The sequence below is a fragment of the Lactuca serriola genome, chromosome 2 (assembly GCF_051521515.1).
Source record: "Lactuca serriola cultivar US96UC23 chromosome 2, Lser_US96UC23_V15, whole genome shotgun sequence".
Lineage (NCBI taxonomy): Eukaryota > Viridiplantae > Streptophyta > Magnoliopsida > Asterales > Asteraceae > Lactuca > Lactuca serriola.
This window is the reverse complement of record NC_136409.1, coordinates 226,403,864-226,420,745: the sequence shown is the minus strand read 5'-3', so window position 1 is coordinate 226,420,745 and position 16,882 is coordinate 226,403,864. Positions and strand designations below refer to the sequence as shown.

The 16,882-nt window shown below is 36.4% G+C and overlaps 1 protein-coding gene and 1 pseudogene across 1 annotated transcript; both read left to right on the top strand.

The window, feature by feature from the left end:
• Window positions 1-6,561: 6,561 nt before the first annotated feature.
• Window positions 6,562-8,222, top strand: LOC145088734 (uncharacterized). The gene is made up of 4 exons (XM_079027137.1): window positions 6,562-6,849; window positions 6,935-7,306; window positions 7,412-7,669; window positions 7,756-8,222. The coding sequence occupies exons 1-4, from the start codon at window positions 6,808-6,810 to the stop codon at window positions 8,071-8,073; spliced, it is 990 nt and encodes a 329-aa protein (XP_078883263.1). The 5' UTR covers window positions 6,562-6,807; the 3' UTR covers window positions 8,074-8,222.
• Window positions 8,223-13,434: 5,212 nt separating this feature from the next.
• LOC145090131 (vacuolar protein sorting-associated protein 60.2-like) lies at window positions 13,435-14,244 on the top strand (annotated as a pseudogene).
• The last annotated feature ends 2,638 nt before the right edge of the window (window positions 14,245-16,882 follow it).

The window sequence follows — 16,882 nt, the reverse complement described above, 5'->3', positions numbered from 1 at the left end:
TTATCACCTGTCGAAGTTTCGCGACAAAACCGACACGGTGCTGAATGTCGTTAAAAGTGAGTTTTTGATAAACTACTTTTTAGCCTTAGTGATCTAAACTAAAGTCGTAGTATTCGTTAAACCGAGAAGTTCGATAAAAAGAACGCCCAAATCTGACTTCGTATGAGTAAGTTATGATTTTTCGAAGTTTCAGCTTAGTAGTAGACAGCTAAAAACTCAAATTTTAGATCGAGCGATTTTTAGCCGACACAACCTAAACGAGAATCAAAGGTCTTGTCATTAGGAGCACAACGGTAAAAAGTCTGACGAAAACGAACGTCGGATGAAGAAGTTATGAATTTTTAACGGATTTCCTGTCCCGGTCTGTTAAAAATAATAATATAAAATTTAAAGTCAAAATTAGCCGACGAAGTCTAAACGGAAGTTATAGAGCATAACTTTAGCTACGCTTGCATATAAAGAACGTCAAAAACGGAGCTCGTATGCGAAAGTTATGGATTTTAGAAGTTTTGGCGCGAAAATCGAGAAAATTCGCATAGTCACATTTTGCCACGTCACCTTCACTGAAAGAGTGCCACGTGTCCTGCTGAGTCACCAAGCTGCTGAGTCATGCGAAGCCACGTGTTGGATTCTGATTTGACCGAAGGGAGGTCCAATCTGAGGCTCGCATATGGACCGAACCTCGCACCCTAGCTCCGAGCCTCGCATATGGGTTACGACTCCGTGGTCCAATCAGCGAGTGCCACCGAGACCCTTGCACGTGCTGACCACCTGTGCATCGGACACACGCTTTGGACCAATCACAAGAAGCCAGCAGCCCCTTCGCACATGCTAACCTCGTGCGAGGCACCCCCTGCGAAGCCTCTCAGCCGTCGGATCAGAAGCTTCTCAGCCGTTGGATCAGGAATTCGGACCCTATAAATAGAAGGGTACCTGCGAAGGCTCTCGGTTACATTTGGATTTTTGCCATATTTTAGCCCCTCTCTTCATATTTTCTTCATTTTAGAATCCCCCAAAGCCCCGGTACCGATTGTAAGCCTCGGAATACGCCACGAAGTGCCCGAGAAGCCCAGAAAATTTATCTTTTCGGTTTCGAAGCCCGACTTTTGCAAAGCCCGGTTTTATTAGAAACGATCGTTTTAGGAAACAAATTGTTGCCCGATTATCACCAAATCAAGTGAGTGTATAGTCACTTTCATTTTACACATAGATATGAAGTATTTACCTTATAATACGTGCTATGTGTAAATATATTAATTGTTTATTTGAGGTGACTGTTGAGTTGATGTTTTGTACAAGTTTTAAACTGTATAAGTATTTTTATCTACAAATATGTTGGGTAGAACATGGGTAGATAGTGATGTGTGATAAAATAAAATTGAGGAGAGGCCTCGATGTGTTTTAAGATCCAGTCATCTAGCGGAGTTTGGATGATGACCACGGAATTTCTAGACAGTCCAGTGGGAAACATTAGCAGGTCCGCAACCTGTAGGTGTTAATGAACTGAGAGTGTTCATTCGTTGTACTCCATCCCCCTCATGGTTTCCTTTAGGACATGTATGGCTGAGGAAACCCCTTAGCAGTAGTGTTCATCCCGATGATATTCTTTAGGCTAGGTCCCTTGTGAAAAGTGTTTAGGGACGTAAAGTGAGGATAACGGGAACGGGCAATCAGGGTTATTGTTGATTGATGAACTTAGTAAGTTTACTATTATTGTGGGTTGAAAACCCTATATGCTCACCAGGCTCCCAAGCCTGACCCACTCAGCTTTTTATGTTACAGGTAGTGGACCCTGAGCATAGTCGGAGGACGACGAGAGATTTTTGGATTATAGGTCAGTAGTTTTAAATAATTGTTGAAAGGCTTATACTGTCTTGTTTATGCTTTTGATCTGTATCGGAAAATGACATCCCGAGGTTTTGATATATATGGAAAATATATACCTTCTTAATGAAGGATTTTGATAAACTTTTATCATATGTTGTTTGGGGATCAATTCTGCAACATCTGTTAAAAAGATTTCTCTGATTTTATTTTAAAAATCATAAATTAAATCGGTCTTTTCTGGCCAAGAAATTAGGGGATGTCACACAAACTCTCAATTATAGCATGCATGATTGTCAACCATTCCTTGATAACCTTAATGACACATGTGATGTCGTCCTTTCAGACTATAACAAAGCCCTAGATGAGAAGAACATAGCATCCCAAGAAATGTTCCATGTTAGAGGACGTTTAGAAGACAAAAGACTCAAAGTGGCCATGCTAGAAAAGGACTTAGGATTAGAAAAGGATGCAAAAATGTTATGTGAAACCTAGTTAGGCATAACATTAAATCAAAGGGATTTAGCACAAAAAGAAATTGTACGTTTAAACTTGTTAATTGAAAATTTGTTTAATGAAAGCGAGGCCATTGAAAACCTTGTAAATAATGGAACCATTGACAATACGTATAATTGGGGATGGTCCAATGGGTACTCCACCACAAAGGACTCATCACCCCGGTTTAACAAGGACTGTATTTATGTCCCTCCTGACCGAGAATTTCACTTTCCTGTAAATGACAAGACTTCTCCCGAAGACATTAGAGCCCACTTCAGTAGACTTCACAATCTGAGTAATAATTGTGTCATCAAGGAAATTCTTCCCAAAACCTCGGATCACATATATGATCAAATTCCAATCATTGGTACCATTTATCCCAACTCTTAGGCTTCATTAGTTGTCAATGAGGAAATCCTTGTGGAAGGACCTGAAACAACCTTGTCCTCTGACCACAGTCCTTCTAACTGCAGTCTTGACCAAATATTACCATACATAAAGTGTCCCACTGAAGAACCATTTATGACTTACTCTGCGGTAGTACAATCTTCCTTACCTCAGATTGAACTCAAGTGTACTATGACCATTCAGCCAATCCTTCATGAGTTGACTATAGAGAATTTTGAATACGGTCAATGTTCTCAGAGTCCTGAACCTTCTGGTTCAGATGACTCAAGTCCACGATTCCAAAAACAATCAAAGGTTTCCAAGAAACCGCAGTTGAACATCAATGACTGCAGTTCTCCAAACACTCAGGCAAAACTGGATCTAAAGGAAGAACTTAGTTCTCGTAATAAAAGGCGGGAAATACATTCAAAAAACAAAAAGCAAGCCAGATTTTCAAAACATAAGAGTCCAGAAAAACTCGTTTTCTCAAATTACTTTTTGAAAAACTCTGCAGTCAAGAAATCAACCAAAAAGAAATTTACAGTTTCAATAAACTTTGCAAACCCCTTTGACAAGACTCAAAAGCGAGTAAAGTCTTTTCAAAGTAATGGTTTTCAGATCTATTCCTTAAACAACCCAAAATGGAAATGTATTTTACCAACTCCAACACATTTCAAGTCACCTCGACTTTTCAGAAAAACACAACCTAGGAGATTTGCACGTACACACACTCTTCCAAACGACACTTTTTCAAATCCCAAGGGTACCATTGTCAAATCTCAATCTCTGACTGGTCACAAGACTTACCTTACTCCGTCCAGACCGCTGAACAAGCAAAGTGTCTGGATGAATGAGAAAAATCTTACCTTTGGATTTTATCATCGTAAAAGACCTAATCAAGTCAGACCTTGCAATCCTCCAAAATCTCGTAATCCTCAAAGGCCTTAAAACATCAAGGTACAGGTCTCAAGGTTGACTTAAAACCTGTCCCGACAACCTCGGTTCATGCATCTACGAAAAATCCATCTTTCGCCTCGGGCTCCAAACTCGTTTTGGTGCCCAAACTAACCATGTAATTTTCAGGCAATGTGCAAGGAGGATCAAGAAAAGGAGTGGTTAATAGATAGTGCCTCCTCCTTGCACATGACTGGAAGGTTAGAATACCTTTGAGATTTTAGGCCTATATGCAATGGTGGAAACGTCACATTAGACAACAATGCGAATGGAATAATCTGAGGTTACGGTGTGCTTACTACAGGGAACTTTTCATTTCAAAAGGTTGCTGATATAGAAGGTATCAAGCACAATCTCATCAGTGTAGGCCAACTATGTAAGGCAGGCCATAGGGTTGAATTTGATAATGATTTCTACGACATCATGACAAGCGATAGAAGCACCTGTTTGATCAAATCTAAGTCCGAAGGAACTATGAATCCATTGGACGTCTCTCTGATAATTGGGAAACCGCAGTTGTGTTTTCTGTCCAAAGCAGTATCCAAAGTCATTTGGCTATGGCATCGCAAACTAGCTCATCTGAACTTCCGATAAATCAACAACTTGGTCACCGGAGAACTTGTCTGAGGTCTCCCTATTCTGAAGTATAACAACAATACTCTTTGCCCAGCCTATGAGTGTGGAAAACAGTTTAAAGGAAGCCATCCCATAGTGATTGACTCATCCATTTCTAAACCCTTAGAACTCTTACATATTGATCTTTGAGGTCCATCTACTATATTCGGTCTCCATCACAAGAAATATATATTGGTTATTGTTGATGACTTCAGTCGTTTCACTTGGGTCTTCTTCTTGAGACTCAAATCAGAAACACTGCAGGTTCTGATCAATTTCATCAAAGAGATTTAACTTCAAATCAAACTACCAGTACACCTAATCCGCAGTGATAATGACACTGAGTTCTCAAATCATTTCTTAAACTATTTTCTGGTGTCAAAAGGTATCAGTCACAACTTCTCAGCTACCTACACACCGCAGCTACCTACATTTTCCTATGGTTAGTTCTTATTTACAGATTAATAAAGTTGGTTACCAATTTATATGTAATTAGAAATTTGGTCAAATTTACTAATATTTTCATCAATTCATATACTACTTTGTAAGGTCCTACACAAGCAAACACAAAATTAGTTATTAATTATAATTGGGCTATGTAAGATTTGTTAAAAACACTTATGGTCACAATTATGTTCTCTGACACAGTTAAATTGTTACTTTTATCACTTAACTAAGATGTGGTCAATCCTAGCTCTAACAATTTAATGGTCACTAAATCACTAGGTAAACAAGTTCATGTAATTTAATATTCACTAAACTACACTTAACTTGAATTAAAACAACAAAGAGAAACACTTTAACATGCTAGGTAAGCTAATCAAACAAATAATGTGCAACAATATCCTCAGGTGCGGTAACCTTATCGGAGTCAATTATCCTGGTCGGTGTCGTATTCACAATGTCATCATGGTGACGATGTGACATTATCTCATTCGAATAGGTGTCAATGATTGTATGATAATTGAGAAATTAAATATCCTTTAACTTTTATTCCTACAAATCTTCCTACCAATTAAATAAGTATATTTGTCATATTAGTATATTAAACTATTATTAAATGAATATTAAATATTACACATGTTATTATTTAATTGGATTGAAAGATTTATATGAACAAACGATAGAAGGATATTTAATTTCTCATGATAATTTCCAATTTTAATATGGGGTTTTCTATAAATATCCTCTCCCTTTTCCAATTCCACTCCCCTTTATTTGATTTTTTGTCTTTTGTTGTTTTTTTTTCTATTTTGTTTTTTTGTTGTTTTTAATTATTATTATTATTATTATTATTATTATTATTATTATTATTATTGTTGTTGTTGTTGTTGTTGTTGTTGTTATTATTATTATTAGTATTATAAATTTTGAACAAATTTTTATAATTCGGACGACGTTATAAAATTCGAACGACTATATAAAATCGGTTTTTAATTATTTTTTATATATTATTATTATTATTATAAATTTTGAACAACATTTTATAAATCAGATGGCATTATAAATTCGAACGACTATATAATATCGGTTTTTAATTATTTTTATTTTATATTTTATAAATCGGTTTTTAAAATTGGATGACATTATAAATTCGGATGAAATTTTAAAATTCGTACGATATTATAAATTTGGACGACATAATAAAATTCGAACGACTATATGAAACGGAACAAAAACAAAGTTTGTCTTTATTTATCACGGATCTATTAATTGGTTCGTTATTACATTTGCGTGATGCGTTATGCGGATTGAAAACAAACTTTACTTTTGTTTCATTTTATATAGTCGTTCAAATTTTATAATGTCGTCCGAATTTATAACGTCTGAATTTTAAAATGTTGACCGAATTTTATATGGTTATCGAAATTTATACTAATAATAATAATAATAATAATAATAATTATTATTATTAAAAGAAAAAACAACAAAAAAAAAAGAAAAAAAAAAGAGAAAAAGAAAAAATATGATGTTAAATCAAATGTAAATGTAAAAGATTGATTAGATTGATCTTAAGAATGTAAAATTAATTAAAGAATATACTTATAGCACAACACTTTAATATACAAAAACATAAAAATACACGTTGTTTTCTAAGTTTGTAGGCGCGTCCAATAATTGGAGTAAAAAGCCATGTGAACTATGGTTACGTTGAATGTGTGAAGTAAGAAGTGATATAGTAGTAACCACAAATTCCTCAGTCAGAAACCACAGGGGACCGAAAAAGCACATTTGAATTTTGATGGTTACTTAATTTATTCAGTTCAAAATAAAACACGATATCTTAAGGAAAGATTGCGTGTGCGTTTTCTCTTTTACCGAAATAGAACTCTAGAAGAAATGATGAACCCCACATAACCAATTCACCATTCACCGACTATACGAGAACTCTAGAGGTAACCAGATTGTGTTACATCTTCTAAGAAAATAGTGACCAGGTTGCCTATAATAAATACCCAGAGACAAGAACACAGCATCACATCAAATCCAATCTCCTGAGACGAACAACAGCAACACAACCCAGCCACCATGGTTAAAGCAATTAGAATTCATGAGCACGGCGGCCCTGAGGTCATCCTTGTTCACCTAATTGTCTCTTTCTTTCTTGATTTCATTGAATGGAGACTAATGGTATTGAATTTCTTTTCTGTTACAGGTCTTGACATGGGAAGATGTTCAAGTCCCAGATCCAAAAGAAGGAGAAATCAAATTGAAGCAAAAGGCAGTTGGTCTAAATTTCTTGGATGTGTATATGCGTCGAGGTGAGCAGAATCTAGCTCCACCCTTGCCATATATCCCAGGTATGGAAGGAGCCGGAGTTGTAACAGCGGTGGGTCCCGGAGTAACCAGCTGCAAAGTTGGAGACGTCGTGGCTTACGCTAGCCCGGAGGTGGGTTCTTACGCCCAAGAGAGAATACTTCCCGCAGATCTAGCGGTGCCTGTTCCTTCTTCCGTTGATCCCGTTGAAGCAGCCGCCGCCATTTTTAAGGGTCTCACTGCACATGTCTTGATCCATAAAGGCTTTAAAGTAGGTGACCCATTCAATTCTTGATTTATGTATATTATCTGTAGATGATAAAAAGTTTGTTTCAGTTTTAATGAAACAACGATTCCCATATATATATATATTTAGGTTGAACCTGGACATACAATCCTGGTACATGCGGCGGCAGGTGGAGTCGGATCTTTGGTTTGTCAATGGGCAAATGCGATTGGAGCCACCGTCATCGGAACGGTGTCGACCAAGGAGAAGGCTGCGCAGGCGAAAGAAGACGGATGTCACCATGTGATTCTTTACAAAGAGGAGAACTTTGTGGATCGTGTGATGGAGATTACATCAGGCAAAGGGCTGGAAGTAGTCTACGATTCAGTCGGAAAAGACACCTTCAATGTAAGATATAAATGATATTAATTAATGGTTTCTAATTAATTTGTAGCTGGGTTTCAACTAATTAATTTTGTCTTTTTGAAATGAAGGGATCATTAGCGTGTTTAAAGAACCGTGGATACATGGTGCTTTTCGGGACTGCCTCGGGTGTACCAGAGCCTGTGCGTGTTGATCAGATTGCACCCAAATCACTCTATTATACGTTTTCATCGATCACAGAATACACGGTTGAAAATCGAAAGGAGCTGCTTGTGGCTGCTCAAGACTTGTTTTCTAATATTGCAAAAGGAGTGTTGAGGATTCGTCTTAATCACAAGTATCCTCTGTCTCAAGCAACCCAAGCTCACATTGATCTTGAGAGTCGAAAAACATCGGGATCAGTTGTGTTGATCCCAGACGAGGAATGATTTCATAAGTTTCATGTACGTTTTGTTGTATGTTTACTTTCTGTATATCTATGTTTTGTTGTCTCTTTTGTATTCCAATGCACCTTTGTAATTTTTTGTGGAGGAGGGCCAAATTCAATTTTGTAATATAATGTCACTATTTTATTTTATTCTATTTCTATGTGGTGTTTTTAAAATTATCCCAATTATCATAACTATAGATAATTTTTTATTAGTATATGTTAGTAGTAATAACATAAAAATTCAGAAATGGTCTCTAACTTTTAAAAAAATGGCAATGTCGAAGATAATTTTCAAAAACACTTTAGATTTGTTCATATTGTTTCTAAAAAATTTCACGGATGGTCATCTTGCCTACCATTGTTTGAATTTTAAGTTAAATGTATTGAGATTCTTCTCAACCAAAGTTGATCAAACATATATATTTGAGTGACCATTTCTAAGATTTTTGAATAAAACTCAACCTTTTCACCAACACCACAATCTTCATCCTCTTACCCCTTTCGACATCATATGACTCATGTACAACTCATAAGTTGGAGCTTTCAATTGAAATAGGATTCCCATAATACACATAATCATCCCAGAACTACTACTCGGAGATCCCTAAACCTCCATGTCTTAGATCCATCGGAAGACCACATCCACAATTCACGAGAGACAACTTTGTTGTTATTTGTCGCCATTCGCCATTGGGTTGCCAGAAAGTCAAGCTAACAACAAACAAAGCTCACAATCTTGTTAGTCGAACATATGTTTATTATGTATTTATATAGGTTGTATTATTTCCTTTGTATCGGCCCACCCATTTATTGTGGCAGCCAACTTGTAACGCCCCGATTCTCAGGTATTGTTTAAATAAGATTTATTGGGTTAAGCTCTACTCGACGAGTTGGTTGCCCTACTCGTCGAGTAGCAGCGGGGTGGGATCGCGTGTTAAGTGACCTACTCGACAAGTCCATATTGGGACTCGGCGAGTAGGAGCTGGCAGATGGAACCCTAAATCCCGGGGTTTGCACCTTTATTTAAAGGAGCCTCAGCCTCCTTTGGCCTCTTTGCAGACTTTGAGAGCTCCTTAAAACCCTAATTCGTGTAGTATTCCATTTTGGTGTGTCTTAAGCTTGGAAAGAAGGTTGGCTAGAAGAGAAAAGCTAGTAGTGCAAAGGAATTGAAGCAAGGAAGGTGTGGGAAGCAGAATTTACCTCAGCTAGCATTCTTTGGAGGTATCAAGTTGCCATCCTCACTTCCCTTTTTCCTTTTGTTGAGTTTTTTTTTTTTTTTTTTTTTTTTTTTGGGGGGGGGGGGGGGGGTTTATGGATTTTGAGGTTGATAAGGTGGGCTATGGGCTAGATCTAAAGTTGTAACTTCAGATCTGGACCCTCCTTAAGTTTTAGAATGATAAAGTTGTTGTATTGGTCGTGAATGAGGCCCTCCTTGGGCATGAGACCCCATTAAGAGCTTAGATTTGGCATTTAGAACCTTTGTAGCTATGTATGCACGTAAAGTTTGCAACTTTACGTGAAAAGTGTGACAATCCGAAATTTCCATTCTGAACTACCCATATCAAGGCAATAAAGCTTAGAACAGTTTCAGGGAAATTCCAGACTTCGGGTATAAGTTTGGCAGTTTTCAGGATTTACACTTAAGGAGATATCAGGAGAGTGGTTGCACTAGGGTTTTGTGCAACACTATTATTCCAACACTCTATTATATTAGAGATCATTTCAGAAATAAAAATATTTTCTGCCAAAAATATTTCAGGACTATAAATAGATTTCTGAACCAAATTATTCATTATTCACATTTCCAACTAGAGAAAAGGCATTTTCTCTCTGACGGATCTTCGGGTTTTTATCCCAAATTGTGAGTACCCCTTTCTAGTAGTGTTAGAATGCTTATTATGTGCTTATAACATGATTTAGATGGCTAAATCATTAGATCTAGGAGTTTACTCCCCAAGGTGTTCTTGGGCGGTAAACTCCCGAAACGAAGCCAAAACCGACCCTTGTGTTATACCACTGCCTTAGACTATTATGTATGTGTGTTAGGGACAAGAAAACATCCATAAATCCACCCAAGTTTGGGAGTTTACGGCCCAAGAATATCATAGGCCGTAAACTCCATTTTCAAACCTCAAAATGGTGTTTTAAGGCCTCTAAAGCTTTAAGGCTTTTATCAAGGCTAGTTTCCATCTAATCTAAGGCCTTAAACACATCAAAGAACACCAACAAATGAGAGTTTACGGCCCAAGTGTATCTTAGGCCGTAAACTCCATAGAAATGGACCAAAGGGCACTTTTAAGGCTCCTAAAGCCTTAGACAATTACCTAGACTTGTTCCCATTAAATCAAGGGCTTGAACCACATCAAAATCACTTAACAAAGTTTCATGTACGTTTTGTTGTATGTTTACTATCTATATATCTACGTTTTGTTGTTTCTTTTGTATTCCGATGGTCAATGGACCTTTGTATTTTTTTTGTGGAGGAGGACCACATATCCAACACCAAATTCAGTTTTGTAATATAACGTCTCTGTTTTATTTTATTCTATTCCTATGTATTGTTTTTTAAACGTATCCCGATTATCATAGCTATAGATAGTTTTTTATTATATATTGGTAGTAATAACATAAAAATAGTACAAAATTTCAGAAATGGTCTCTTAACTTTTCAAAAAATGGCACGTGGAAGGTAATTTTCAAAAACATTTCAGATTTGTTCATATCGTTTCTAAAAAATTTAATGGATGGTTATTTTGCCTACCATAGTTTGAATTTTCTGTTAAATGTATTGTAAATAGATTTTTTTGCCTTCTGAACAAAAGTTGATCAAATATATATTTCTGAGTGACCATTTCTAAATTTTTTTTGAATAAATGTAACATCCCGACTTCCGGGAATGAGATTTATTCTTTAAAAAGGCAAATTTCCCTTGGAACTCGTCGAGTTGATGGCCTCAACTCAATGTGTTGAAGACTTTTGGAGGGCGCATCTTTTTGGACCAACTCGACGAGTTGGTAAGGAAAACTCGACGAGTTCGTGGCTAAATGGGAAACCTTAAATTTTAGGGTTTGCACCCTATATAACCTCCTTAAGTCCTTGCACTATCAGCCTCCGAAGCCTAATATCGGCCTTGTGAACCCTAATCTTCATTTCATCTCATATTGTGAGTTAATGTGTCATTTTGGAGCAAAAGAATGAGGAGTTTGAGAGAAGGAGGCAAGGATCTAGCAAGCTAAGCCCTCATCTTCAGTTTGACACTCTTTTGGACCATTATAAGTATTCAAGACCCGATTGTTATCTATCTATAAAGCTAGATCTTGAGTTTTGTCCCTTTTTCTCCTTATTCTTGGATGTTGCAATGGATGAACTTCATAAAGCACTACTAGAAAAACAGCCTTTTATGACGCTCATTGCGCGTCGTAAAACGCTCAGACGACGCGCAAATGCGCGTCAAGGAAGGCCCTGTCATAACGAGAGACGACACGCTTTTGCGCGTCGTCTAGAGACGACGCGCATTTACGACGCGCATTTATGACACGCAATGTGTATCATTAAAGCCGCTGTCAAGAAATGCCATGTCATAAATGAAGATGACACACATTTTTGTGTATCGTAACTTTTATTTTTTAAAAAAAAAATTATTTATAGATTTACGTAAATTTACTAATTTTCAAATTACATGACACATTTAATGTCTCATAATATAAAATAAAATCTCATACACAAAAAACAAAATAAATTGCACAAATTATAATATGTCATACAAATAATCATTCAAATGTTAAACAAAAATAATACATTGCTAACATGGGTTATGCATTCCTATAAAACTAACAACCCACGGTGACCTTAATCTAGATCGAGGTTGACTTGGATCAATGGCAACGATTGAACTGCAAGAAATATATAGATCAAATTGCTTAACAAGTGATAAGTAAACAAATCCATTAGGATTTAATCAATTTTACTTACTTTGATCTTAAAACTTCGGGAACTAGAAGACCAAATTGCTTAACAAAATCAGCAAAAGCCTTGTTGGTAGGGTACCCTGTACAGCTTATACGAATTGCTTCTAGAACCCCCTTTATGAAGAGTAAACAAAAGAAACTTCAAATATGATTCAGGAATCTTTATAAAAGTTCAAACATCATTATATGCAGTCTACTCACCCCACAACATAATTGATGAATGATGTTGACATTATCAAAGAGTAACATACCATTTCCTTTTGAAGATTCCCAGAGATCCCATCTCTCTAATATTGATGCCATCTCTCTAGCACCTGAGTCAAGGGGCATGTTGACTCTCCCCTGAAAATTAAAAAAAATATATCAAAATTTTTAATACTCTTCACTCTAAATAATGTTAAATTGTTACTTTGTTTGATCTTTTGGATCGATTGCTTTCATGGGTATGTCCAACAGCATCTGATATAACCTCTTCACTGTATGAGAAGGTGAAGAAGTGTCCATGTCATCTGACATACCAGATGAAGCTCTTGATAAGTAAACTTTACCACTCATATCCAAAAAACTTCTCAGGTCCATAAATATTACCTGATATGAATTGACTGCTACTTTGAGGCTCGAAGGTTTGAATCTTCTGGTGCAAGTAGCTTAAACAATGCCAAAGCTTCCTCAAATTTTCCGGATGCTGTCAATTGTACAATCTGCATTTTGATACAAGATTTAGGTACTGATTAAATTACATAAATGGCCATTTCTCTTGTAAAATAATTGTAGCATAAGGCTTCTGAATAAGACGAGGCTCATTACTAATGTGCTCAATAAGGCGTGACTCTAAATTCCTTAACTTCTCTGGAAGTTCACCATCAGGACCACATAGTGCATCCATGTTGTAATCATAGTTAAAAAGAAAGTTAATATGAACAAAAGTTACAGAACCATGTTTGATTTAATTTTTTATTGAAAACAAAAGTTAATATGAACAATAAGGCGAGGCTCTATTATATGACATGAACCATTAGGGTTAGTTGAATAGCTTCCTTTAGGGACTCCCCACAACACAGGATTATAACTTTTTATTGAAAAAAAAAAAGAGTAAATTTTTAATTTTTAGAACAAATCAAATTTTAGAATCAAGAATTAAAGAGCATGAATTAGAATTACCCCCAGTTGTATCCATCCTCATTTTGGATGGCTGTGATGTACTCCTGTTGCTCAGGTGAATCTGGTGGCAGAGATTTGAGCATCTCCATATCTAATCTTTTTCATTGCAATCCAAATCATAAAATCATACACTGTAAAATCTGAATAATAAGAAAGAAGGAAATGAAGAGTTTTTCTTACCTACAGACTTCCAAATTATGTGTGAGGCCAGCATCTGATAATTTTTTCAAATGAAGTACACCAGGCGAGTCCTTCAACACAATAACATATAAACTTTATAGCATTTTAAATGTTTAATAAAAAAGGATCACATGTGTTTGAATTTTGAACATGGGTATGAATTAAAAAACCTACCTGAGAAGTGAAGGCAAGATAACCTCCTCGAATTTCTGGATCTACTGTAGAGTTGATAATGAAAGTAAGTTATACTTGAGCAGGTATGAAGGACAACGTGAGATGTTGTACAATCAAACATTCAACCTGGATCAAGTTGCATTCTCTATAGAAGGTATTAAAGATGCTCAGCAAACAGTATGTGTCACAATTATCAAGCATTTGCTACAAATGGGATCAACCAAAGAGCTGAAAGGATTGATGAAAACTGTGAAGATACAAGACATTGATGTTAGTATAAATATTATGAATCTCTTTCTTTTGATACTTTGTAATTACAGACCATTTAATCTTGTTTTTATGTTTAGAATTTGCAAGATGAAATGATGGACATGATGGATATAAGCAGTGAGATACAAGAATCTCTTGGTAGAAGTTTAGTGTGCCAGATGATATTAATGAAGATGATCTCATGGGTGGTAAGCACAAATTCATTATTATTATTTTTCTTTTTTTAAATGTTAACTTCACTTCATGGAAATGTTTCAGAACTTGATGCTTTGGAGGCAAACATGGATCAAGAAACTGAAGGTGAAGGGGTACCTTCATATACTCAACCTGATAATGAGCCCGATCCGAATGAAGAACTTAATATGCCTTTAGCTCCAAGTGGACATGCAGTGCCAGTGAAACCATCAATCAGATGACCTCATTACAAGAATCTAGAGTAAAATCACAACAAATTTCAAGAATTTCAGATACCCAAATTGCTAAAATTGAGAACTCTTATGTTTCACATATGCAATCTAACATCAGAAATGAAAAACAAGAAGTGCATTTAAATACTTCAAGAACAGATAGAAGAGAAGAAAAACAGGAAAGAATAAATCAGATGACCTCATTACAAGAATCTAGATTGAAATCGCAACAAACTTCAAGAATTTCAGATACCCAAATTGCTAAAACTGTGAACTCTTCTGTTTCTCATACATCTAACATCAGAAATGAAAAAAAGAATTGGGTATATGATTTTTAACACTATTGATTCAAAAAAGTTTTACCTAGTCGAGCAGCATGCTTAAGCATCATCTGTGGTAATAACCCTTTCTGCAAGGTTAGCTTCCGAATTTAACATCATTAATTAGTTAATTAATTAAAGGGTATTTTGGGAAAATCATAAAAAAGATAACCTTTTTTGGTTTTGTGTTACTAGGTTATGCATGATCCTAGCGGAATGAGTAGAGGTTCTGGTTTTAAATACTAGGAATAAGAATATCTTTTACAGGTTCTTGATCTTTGGGTAAAGGGGTTTTAGGAGGGAGACCTCGTTTTTTTATAGGTGTGTCTTTTACAGGTTCAGTGAATGCAAAAACTGCATCTGGATCTGGTCCCACTTCAAATTCTTCACGATTGTTTATTTCTGCCCTTAGTTCTGCAGAACCAGGGCACCATAACATAAGATCTGCAAAATGATTAGCTTCCTACCTGCAGAAAGGGTATAATAGTCCTTTTCCAAGACACTCACAGAATTATGGTCAACGGTGGGGATTTTCACCATACCAAGTTGTGGAGTATTAATGAGGACTTAGCTCTACAATATCAGCTTAGATCTGTCGTATCAACTTCAGTGTCTTCTACTTTCTTAATCAATGAGGACTTCAAATAGATAATCAAATTCAACATCAATTATCAAAGATGTGGTCAACTATTAAACCAATAGATCAATTAAAACCCTAAACTAAATATGCCTCATGTTCAGGGAACTTTGGCATTTCTGCTAATATATCCATCAGGGCTGCACCTTTCCTACTCAATTCAAAATACTCCACAGCCATTCTCATTTTTCTGTAGCATTAATCACTATTTGGTATTAAAATTCTTGGGATTTGACCATGATCAGAAAAGACGATCTTGTTAAGCCTAACACAGCATAAAACTTGCCCGGGTAGTTCTTCAGGATGTTGTGCCTAAAAATTGAGAATCCAATCAAATACATATATTCAGCTTATGAATCACAACACAAAATCCAATTCCATATTCAAAAACCAGAAACCCAATTTACCTGAATCGTTAAACCAATGCCAAGAATCCAAAGTTTCAATCGTCCCTAGAATGCATCAAGTGCTTTTCGTGAGATGTAGCTGAATCGATGTATATCTAGGTCAATTTCGAAGTAGTCATGTCCCTGCATAAAAAGAATATGCACAATTTCAATTTCGTAATTCCGAATTGAAGATTGAGATTTAAAGATTAAAACCCAAGATTTGGAAAGGAATTACGAACCCGATAGAATGTTTGTTGACGGCGTGAAAGAACCGGTTTATCGTTTATCCACATTTTGAGTGTCCAAAATATCACTGAACCCACCGTATTTAAAGATCTTAGCAGCTTCAACACGTTCGTCTTTTAATCCGCTCAGGAATCACGAATCCAGAGACACCACGATTGTGGGGGCAACGATTGATAGATTTTCCGCTTGTTGGACAGTCCATTTTCCGGTCTCTTCCATGCCTGTTTTATCCAACACTTTGTCGACTAGATATTCGTCTCCCTTGTCGTCCTTTATTTTGAAGATGTCTACGATGATTTCAATCAAGAAGCTTTGAAGATCCCCTAGAATCCATTCCGAGAACACTTTGTGTAGTTCCTTGTTCAAGAGTTTCCCAACGGATTCAACACGTTGTATGCTTCGGAAATCAGCTACATGTCGCCATAATCGATTCCGTTGTGGACCATTTTGACGAAATTGCCGAAACCGCCTTCGCCGATGTATGTGACACATGGACCACTGTCGGGTACTTGAGCGGCTACTTTGAGCACGATGTGGAGAAGTGAAGCGGTGGATGTTTGAGAATCAAGAGAGAAGAAAAGAAAGAAAGCGGGTTTTCGACATGGATGAGCTAGGGTTTTCAGCCGGTGGAAACAAAGCGGGGTTTTTAATTTTTTGGATTTCATTTCCCCCCATGAGAGATGCAACGCGCGTTTCATTAAAATTTATAAAACGACATGGTTAGACGACGCACATTTTATTTAAGGTGCCCTCCGTTCTTTTTTTTTTTATTTTTATTAGACACTAATTTAAGGGCACGCAAAAATGCGTGCCCTCTATGCTTCATATATTGGAAAACTGACATCAATTTTTAGGGCACGCACAAATTCCCGTCCTCTATCAGCGCGTGTCATTGATTGCGCGTCGTGAAAGGCTGTTTTTCTAGTAGTGAAGTTTGCAACTTTATGAATCTCTAGGTCAAGGTGACCTTAGAATGGGTTAGAAATGGCCATTTGCCAAGTTTTAATGCCATGCATGGAGTTAGGTCATATTTCCCCTTTTTGACCCAATTTTGG

Excerpts from the sequence above, each read along its gene's own strand:
- LOC145088734 (XM_079027137.1), top strand. The coding sequence starts at position 6,808 with ATGGTTAAAGCAATTAGAATTCATGAGCACGGCGGCCCTGAG. Across the intron at positions 7,307-7,411 it reads TGATCCATAAAGGCTTTAAA|GTTGAACCTGGACATACAAT; the intron begins GTAGGTGACCCA and ends ATATATATTTAG. Across the intron at positions 7,670-7,755 it reads TCGGAAAAGACACCTTCAAT|GGATCATTAGCGTGTTTAAA; the intron begins GTAAGATATAAA and ends TTTGAAATGAAG.